The following is a 9,008-nucleotide window of genomic DNA, read 5'->3' on the forward strand; positions in this document are numbered from 1 at the left end:
CCTAAATTAGTCTGTTCAAAGAGTCGAGACTTGCTGACAACTCATCACTACTAATCACCAACATTAGTGCGTAAAAGACAGTTTTGAGTGATTATAGTATCATCACCACTTTAATTAAGGCTTAGTTGGGAGGTTTCGTGTAAAATCTCGTGTGTGCAAACAGCTAAAATGAGCACCTTCTCCATTTTGGATCTTTTGCATAATGAGAGCTATTGGTCGATGACGCAAATTCCCATGTCGCAAATTAACGTTGATCTAAACTCTCCATAAAATATATTCACGCAAAATGTATTTGCACCAGAAGCCTATGAAACAGTAATTGACGAGATTAATAAAATTGCATTTGGAAAATTTCACAGACGAAAACAGACGCGTGATTACGTCGTGTGATTACGACGTGTGATTAGCCTAAAAACGTTAAGATTTACACGAGACATCATTCAAGTCAAGTTATACAGTATAGTCCCTGATTTAAATAAATAAATAAATCAAATGTAAGAGAAACGCTTTCATTTAGGCAAGACAAATATTAATAGCAGTGATCGTTTATGTGTTCGCTTTGCTAGGTTACATGCTTTACTGTGTCGTGTATCTTTCCTTTATAAGTTATTTAGGTTTTAAAACTGAAAAACAAAAAAAAAAATTGATGAAGTCTTCAGAACAGAAATAAATTCTGAACAACGTGTTTTTTTTTATTCGCTCAGTGAACAGTGCTGTCCTCATAGTCTTGGTAACTCTAACATCTCCTAAATTCCAAGACTTATATTTTGAAAAGTCACCATTTTGGGAATAAAAAAACCCCCAAAACATAAAGAGGAACCATTTCATAAATCCGAAATGGATGAATTATGATTTCTGAATGTTAGTCGACTGGAGGAATGTCACGTGATTCCTCATTGGCCAGTTTGGGCGCTACATGTGCGCATGCGCAGTGTGTCTCGGCCAGCGGCGCGGCTGTGTGGAATAACGCTGACCGCCATGCCTCGCGTTTATATCGGCCGTTTGAGTTATCACGTCCGTGAGAAGGACATACAGCGGTTTTTCAGTGGATATGGAAAACTGCTGGAAGTCGACCTGAAAAATGGGTAAATAACAATAAAAATTAGTCAAAGGTTACTCGTGAATCTTCCATGCAAACGCGGACATACTGTTAGCATTCAGATTAGCGTAATGGCGGCGTTTGGCTTTCATTATGTTTCGTTAATATGTTTCGCTTATTTGTATATACAGTGCAAAATTGTATCCAATAAAACGTTGCAGTGTTGATGTTGAAAAGGTTTTTTTTTTATTTTGCCGTAGGATATTTCCTGTTAGTTTGCAAAACTGGCCTAGCATGAGTAGACAGTCATTTTTCCCCCAGCTGATCCCGCCTCCTGTATTCGGATTGGCTAATGGTGTGTACAAGACGTTTGCTGATCGGACAACTCTGTTGATATGACGCGATAACCGATCATCGCGCTCGGGGCAGCCAATCATAATACAGGAGGCGGGGCGAAATGAGACACTGGTGGGAAGGGCTGAAGAATTCATGTTTGGTTAACAAGATCACGTGACTGTGAAACAGCAAACAAGCGCGCGCTTTTTTTTTTTTTTTTTTAGGTAAATAAAACAGCTGAAGGCAAAATCCACTTACCGAGATTTAGATAAATAAAGTTTATTTACACACTGATCCGACCTGTAATATCAGTACTGCTGTTTACTAGAGCGAAGTTTAGAAGTATTGGGAGAATACTGAACTTTAGCACCTCAGTTATTGTGTTAGATTATTATTTAGTGAATTTAACACTTTCTACATCTCAGGGTCTGTATATAAGTCTATATTTACTGTAATTTAGGAAGAGTATAACCTGTTTTAATATAGAAGGCTCTGTTTTATTAAGTTATGGTTAAGTAAAAGGTTATTTTTCTGCCAGGATAACTCCTCCTAATGATTGAGTTCAGGTGTATCAGCCACACCTGTAACTAACAGGTGCATCAAATCAAACAGTCTCTGTACTCAGCCTGCAACAACTGATCCAGAATTCAAACAATGGACAGCGAATGTCATTATGGATTATGTGGGGAAGTGGTAGCTCAGCTTTACAGGTTAAGACGTTGGAATTCTGATCAGAAGGTCATGAGTTCAAGCCCCAGCACTGCCAAGCTGCCACTGTCGGGCCCTTGAGCAAGGCCCTTAACCCTCTCTGCTCCAGGGGGCGCTGTATCATGGCTGTGCACTGACCCCAATTTCTAAAGAAAAGAATTCCGCTGTGCTGAAATGTACACCTGATTAATAAAGACTCATTATCATAAGTGTATTAACGTGGCTCGTCATGTCCGACGCTGCGACAGACGCGTGTGCGGTTTGACGTGTTCCAGACGTGTTTTCTCCAGCGCAGAAATGACATTTTTACCTTGATATCCTTATCTGTAAATGTTAGAAATTCACACCAGTATTTCCATTTTTCATAAAGTCTCGTCCTGACAGCGAGCGAGTCTCTGTTAAACTTCACAGAGCGAGCGCGAGTCCACGCCTGTGCGTCGCAATCACACAGTAACTCTGACTAAAATGTTCATTCTGATCAAATATGTAGTTTGATGCTATATTTAGAAACTAAAGTGTCTACGTGTAACCAATCAGTAACCAGCAACGCTGCAAGCCCCGCCCCAAAGTGCATTTATTTCTCGTTTCTACGGAAGGAAAAACATCCAGCTGGAACCTTTTGCAATTATTGAATAAGAAAATAAGTTCTGGTACTTTATGCAGTGAAGGAATGAGTTTGTCGTGTTCTGTCTCGTCCTGCGTTTCCGTTAGTTACGGCTTCGTGGAGTTTGAGGACACGCGCGATGCGGACGACGCCGTGTACGAGCTGAACGGGAAGGAGCTGTGTGGCGAGAGGGTGATGGTGGAACATGCGAGAGGACCTCGGCGTGACCGGGATGGATACGGAGGAGGAGGGGGAGGAGGTGGTGGAGGAGGAGGAGGAGGTTATTATGGAGGCGGCCGCAGTAAGTACAGTCCTCGCTGTCAACAAACACAAACATGGCCTCGTTGAACGTAAAGGTCACGTTTATAGATAACGATCTAGGCTTTTGAGTGTTTCGTCAGTCCTGTGGAGCCTGTGTTTGTACCAGTGACCGATGAGAGAGCGCGAGAGAGAGAGAGAGAGAGAGAGAGAGAGAGTTCTGTTTAAATCTGAATGAAAGTGTTTTACCTTGGTCAGAATTTTTCTCAAACTGAAGCGTGCAGGACCCGGAGAACATCGCAGATTAACTGTTCGTGTTTCTAAATTCATGAAAGAAAAGAACTTACGTTTTGTAGTTTCTCTCTCACACACACACACACACAAACAGTATCATAACTATATTGTGTGTGTTAGTACTGCTAGTCTCTAAAGACATAAAATACAATCTGGAGTTGATGTATAGCTTCTATATCACGACTTGGATATAATTTTGTGACATTTTTCCAGAAACGTCTACTCCGATTCCTGAAACCCGTCACAGCCGTGACCCTCTATAGTTAATATAACTCTCATGACTGTTCTGTTAAGAGTAAAACGAAGGACCTCGTGGCAGTGTGTGGGTTTTTAAACGAAACCCCTCATTTGTGAACTGTAAAGGATTTTGTTTGTTTGTTTATTTATTTATTTTGCGCTAGCATGGTGGTGAACGTTAACCGTCAGCCTTGTTTCCACTGTAGGGTCGAACGGTTCTGAGTACAGAGAGCGTAAACATCACTTAGTCCACTGCTCCTGCATTTAGGCGAATTACGTGAACGTCAGGGTTTTTTATTTAATAAACGACGACACTGTCCGTTTATAGTCACGTTTTAAAGTTGAACATCTACGAAACAAGTCGCTTCCTGTTCTCGCTTACGTTATAGCAGGTATAAACTCTTTAATCAGACAAAAAGAAGAGTAAACTCCTCCGTCCTGCTTACAGTGGAGACGAGGGCGGGGCGATATATCGATACGTCAGTATCGTGATGAACGATTACGCGATACACTTTTCTGAGATATCGTTGGTATGGTGATGTATTTTTAAAATCTTTTTAATGATTACAATTTAAATGGTACTGAATTTATGCTGTTGATTTTGACTTGCTTTAAAAAAAAAAAAAGTAAGCTTTGTCTTTAGGCATTGAAGAAAAGTATCATCATAGTCAGTTTAATGTTTTTTTTTGCGGACAGTTTGTCGGCTAAATTATATATCGTGATGCGCATCGTGTATCGTAACGTCCTCGAGTATCGTGGTATGATATCTTTGTCATATCGTCCAGCCGTACTGGAGACTCCTTCCATAAATGTTCAATAAAAACCGTTTCTCCTTACAGATAACTTCACCATATCAAGATGACTACCTCTGACTGTTACAAATCACCAACACTGACACTGGAGACTCCTTCCATGAATGTTAAACGTTTCGTAACATGTCGGAGATTACTCACGATTGTCTAAAAAACGTTTTTACACAAAGTGAACGAGCCGTTACTATAGAAACGGTAGCGTATTAGAACGAGCTCGTCAGTATAAACCCGTGATTAATACGCGCCACTGATTTCTGGTTCAGAAGGTGCCGGTTTAGTTCTCCGCATGACCCGGCGTGTCCGGCGTGGCGTGTCTGACCCTGCGGTGGAAACGAAGCTGTTTTGTTGCTTCGGCTGTGTGTTAATGTCTAAATAAACAGATTAATTCCGAGTGTATAAGTCATGTAAACACCCGATCCGTCACGTCTTCACTCGGAGTGTGGACGGAACTCTACAGAATATTGTGAAATGAATATGAATGATATGAATGTCATGTTTTGTTCTGATTGTAGCCCAGTGGAAACAAAACAAAACAAACAACAACAAAAAGCACAATCGGTGATGAATGTCTGACTGCTAAAGTTGCCATTTTATTTCCAGTTTGATTGCCACAGTAACAGAGTCCTTGACGTTTCAATTTGAGACAGTCGAGTGGGGGCCGAGGCCGTGGCCGAGTTCGTTGTGGCTAAGATGACTCCCTGACCGCTTTGGCCTTGGCCTTCACCTTACAATGTGTGTGTGACCTTTGCCCCTTGATGCTTTGGCTGACCTAACCGGAAGCCAAGATGACAGCAGCCTTTTGCCAATAGACCAGGGGTGATGGTGAGGAATGCTAGTTATTATGTTGTCGATTTGGAAAGAAAGAAAAGAAAAGAAATAAAAGCCTCTAGCCAAAGATGTAAATAATAAAACTCGAAGCAGATGTGTGAACGAGGAGGTTCTGACTCAGGCTTAGTGATCAAAAGGAAAACCATGTCTTAATCGGAGAAATCTCTGTAACCTGAATGTTATTTTTCTGTAGTTATGATACACCGTAAAGCCGACATGATTTTCCTGGAGACATTATGACCATGTGTGTGTATATTTTTTTTGTTTTAACATTTTCTTTTTTTACTTTATCAGTGCTTTATATCCCTGTTCCTAATAGTAATGTCCTGTGAGGGAGGCAGCAGAAAAGCTCATGCCTGAGAATATGTGTGTGTGTGTGTGTGTGTGTGTGTGTGTGTGTGTGTGTGTGTGAGAGAGAGAGAGAGAGAGAGAACAGGTTTGCGATTTAAAAAGGGCGATCGGTGCTAGTTTTATTAGACTACAGAGTAAGACCCGTGTGAGAGGAGTTGCGCTCTGACGGCGGCGTCTCTTTCCCCTGTCTGTCCGAAGGTGGCTACAGCAGCAGGAGTCGCTCGGGTCGAGATAAATACGGCCCTCCGGTCCGCACCGAGTACCGGCTCATCGTGGAGAACCTCTCCAGCCGCTGCAGCTGGCAGGACCTCAAGGTGAGAACGAGAACCTCAGGGCGCAGTGGGTTACCCCGCTGTAATGTACGAAGGATTATTTTCGTCACGTGAAAATCGAAGACGCTCCACAAGTGCACCTTTTTCATTAAGGTTCTGACTTTCCGGAACTGTATGATGAAATCACGCAGGTGTCGAGAGTCCTGACGTTTTTATTATGATGTAGTTGCAGAAGTCGATCTGTTTATTTCTTACTGAAATGAAATATAAAGGTTTAAGCCGTTTATAAGCCTTTTACTGTCTGAGAAACCACGTTTGGGGGGAAAACAGACTTCTGGTCTGGAATGCTTGTTGGATTGGATGTACTTTACAGAGCGCTGTAGATCCTGGGGGTGGAGCTTTGTGAAAATGGACAGGAAAGGGGGCGGGCTCAAGGAGTAAAATAATAATCATTTTTTTTTAATCATTCAGATATCAGAAATGTAGCTGCTTAGCTGTTCGAGAAGCAGTTTGGAAAATATTAGCTAGAACTTGTGTATTAACCCAGAGATTAGTACGCCTGTGCGGTTCCGCGTGCCGGAGCTGGGGTTAGTACACTGTGTTGTGGGGTTAGTATACTCCTGTATATCAGGACTGTGTTGAATAACGCGTGTCGTCCTGCAGGACTTCATGCGGCAGGCGGGTGAGGTGACATACGCAGATGCCCATAAGGAGCGCGCCAACGAGGGCGTGATCGAGTTTCGCTCTCACTCAGACATGCGCAGGGCTCTGGAGAAACTGGACGGAACCGACATCAACGGGAGGAAGATCCGGCTGATCGAGGACAAACTGCGCCGCCGCCGCTCGTACTCCGGGAGTCGCTCCAGGTGTGTGTGTGTGTGGTGGGGGCAGTGCGGTTTTTATTTATTATTCGTTAAGTAAACAAAAACGACTAGACAAATGAATACATAAAGAGGTCTAGACTTGGAGGTGGAGTCAGCGCTGATGGCCTCTGGTTCTACAGAAATTCTTTATTGACTGTAGCTAGTAGGCGGGTCATGTTCAGAACCGACCCATGGATCTGATCACTCTCCCCCATTTGTGCGTGCAGGTCCCGCAGTCGCCGGCGTTCCCGCAGCAGGAGCCGCCGCAGCAGCCGATCCCGAAGCAACTCCAGGTCTCGCTCAAGGTGTCCTTTTATCACTCCTAATTTATCTCTCTTTCATCACTCCTTCATCGCTCTAACGCTCGTTTCTCCCGCCTTTCCCCCTCCCCCCTTTCCCTCCAGGTCTCGTTCCCGGCGGCGCCGCTCTCGCTCCAGATCCCATCACAAGTCCCGTTCCAGGTCGGGTCGCAAGTCCCGCTCCAAATCTCCCTCCAGCAAATCTCGCTCTCGCACGCAGAAATCCCGCAGCAGGTCTCGCTCTCGCTCCGGCGACCGCCAGTCGCGCTCCAAGAGCACTTCCAAAGTGAAGTCGGAGCGCGGCTCGCGCGGCCGATCGAAAGAGAAATCCACGAGTAAGAAATCACGTAGCCGCTCGGCGTCGCCCGCCGAGAACGGAAACGAGGAGCAGCGAGCCAAATCCGCCTCACGCTCGCCGTCTCCTCCGGCCCAGAAGAGCGGCTCGAAATCTCCCGAGCGTCGCTCGCGCTCCAAATCCGGCTCGCGCTCTAAATCCAGATCCCGGTCCAGATCCGCCTCCCAGGACTGAACCACGCTCGTTAAAGCGTGGTTAAATTTCCGAACCGCACATCGTGACCCGGCTCTTTAATCGATTCCCGCCGGCTAGAGTAGATGTTTTATACGTGGCATGAGCAGAAACGAGCAGAATTATGGATCATCATCATCATCTTTGTTCTGTGTGCAAATGAACATAGAATTATTATTATTGACTGACCTTTCCATGACCTGTGACTTGGATCTCTCCGCGTGTCTCATATTCCCGAGTCGGTTCAGGAGAAGACGTCGGCTAACGAGAAGCTAGCGAAGACGAGCTGTTGTGTGTTTGTGGTTCTGTGATGTTCGTCATTTAAACCCAGTTTCAATCATGATCATAAAGTTTAAACGTCCGCTGTTCACATTTACAACTTCTCAAATCATTTCAGTCCATTTTTATTGTACCTTTTATTAAAAGTCCTCATTAATACGCTCCTGCAGAGTGTGTGTGTGTGTGTGTGTGTGTGTGTAAACACGTTTGCGCTGTGTGTATCAGGCTTTCAGGTACACACAGCTCCTCATTTACACCTTGTTTTTCCTTCTCAAATAAAGATCCAGATGTGATCCAGCTGGTCATTAGTTACTCACTCGGAGGAAGATGAAGAACTTCTTTCACCATCGGTAAAGGTTCTAAGTAGCACAAACCCTTAACTGTCCAAAGAACCCTTGGGGACCCTTTTGACAGGATGCATGTTCCTCATTGTTGTAGCTACACTTTTAGAGGAAAAAACGCTAGAACTCTGAAGGTTTTCTTTGGTTTGTATGTTTGGCAGAACCCTTAAAGGTTCTATGTAGAACCCTATAACAGGATTTCTCTTTCATGAAGCTAAAACTGTTGTGAAGAATGATGTGAGGAACCTTTTGAGGAACACTTTGTTACTGAACAATCTGACTTTTCTGTCGGAGAAGGTTCTTGGTAGAACACATTTTTTTGGGATGCTGAGTACCCCTAATTATCCAATTATTCTCCCCACCCCTGCTTCCCTAGAACCTGCCAGATGTTTAATGTTTAGCTAAAACTGTCAGTGGATAATTAATTTATCCCTGGAGCCCTTTTTATAAGCCTAGAACCTTAAACATGTCCCTTGAAGGTGATTTGTAGGACAGTTTTCCTGTCGTGTGTCCTGTCAGGTTATTAAGTAGAACCTCTTGGAATTTAAGAAGCCTTAACTATCCAAGGAACCTTTTCCCCCCCTCCCCCTCCCTAAAATGTGTGTCTTATGTGAGAACGTGTTCTACGAACTCCAGCTGATGAACCTAACCGGAGGTCCGTTACTTTAAACTGAAAGGGTTCTTTAAGGATTACTGGATATTTAAGGGTTCTTAGTGTTCTACTTGCAATCATTTCTGATAGAGAAACACTTTGTTGTAGGGTTCTCCAGAGAACCTTCTATTTATTCATTTTTAAATGTTCTCAGTTGCTCACGGCTATAAATAAAACGAGGTCTATGCTTAAGGAGTCTTTAGTTGAAAAAATATTCTTTTTTTAATTTATGAAGAACATTGGTTAATGAAGGTTTAATGAACTTTTTATCTTTAATGGAAAAAGGTGTATTAAAGGTACTTTGCTCCC

At 43.5% G+C, this 9,008-nt stretch overlaps 1 protein-coding gene across 2 annotated transcripts; it reads left to right on the forward strand.

Annotated features, from left to right (window-relative positions):
* Positions 1 to 937: 937 nt before the first annotated feature.
* srsf6a (serine and arginine rich splicing factor 6a) lies at positions 938 to 7,869 on the forward strand. Of its 2 annotated transcripts, none has more exons than XM_053643474.1 (6): positions 938 to 1,085; positions 2,795 to 2,988; positions 5,666 to 5,781; positions 6,403 to 6,605; positions 6,830 to 6,907; positions 7,007 to 7,869. In XM_053643474.1, exons 1-6 carry the CDS (start codon positions 979 to 981, stop codon positions 7,428 to 7,430), a joined length of 1,122 nt encoding a protein of 373 aa, XP_053499449.1. In that variant the 5' UTR covers positions 938 to 978; the 3' UTR covers positions 7,431 to 7,869. The 2 variants fall into 2 exon arrangements, with proteins under 2 accessions (XP_053499449.1, XP_053499450.1); XM_053643475.1 differs by having other exon boundaries at positions 6,830 to 6,895.
* The last annotated feature ends 1,139 nt before the right edge of the window (positions 7,870 to 9,008 follow it).

Source organism: Ictalurus furcatus, chromosome 15 (assembly GCF_023375685.1).
Source record: "Ictalurus furcatus strain D&B chromosome 15, Billie_1.0, whole genome shotgun sequence".
NCBI lineage: Eukaryota > Metazoa > Chordata > Actinopteri > Siluriformes > Ictaluridae > Ictalurus > Ictalurus furcatus.

Excerpts from the sequence above, each read along its gene's own strand:
- srsf6a (XM_053643474.1), top strand. The coding sequence starts at position 979 with ATGCCTCGCGTTTATATCGGCCGTTTGAGTTATCACGTCCGTGAGAAG. Across the intron at positions 5,782-6,402 it reads GCAGCTGGCAGGACCTCAAG|GACTTCATGCGGCAGGCGGG; the intron begins GTGAGAACGAGA and ends GTCGTCCTGCAG. Across the intron at positions 6,908-7,006 it reads AACTCCAGGTCTCGCTCAAG|GTCTCGTTCCCGGCGGCGCC; the intron begins GTGTCCTTTTAT and ends CTTTCCCTCCAG.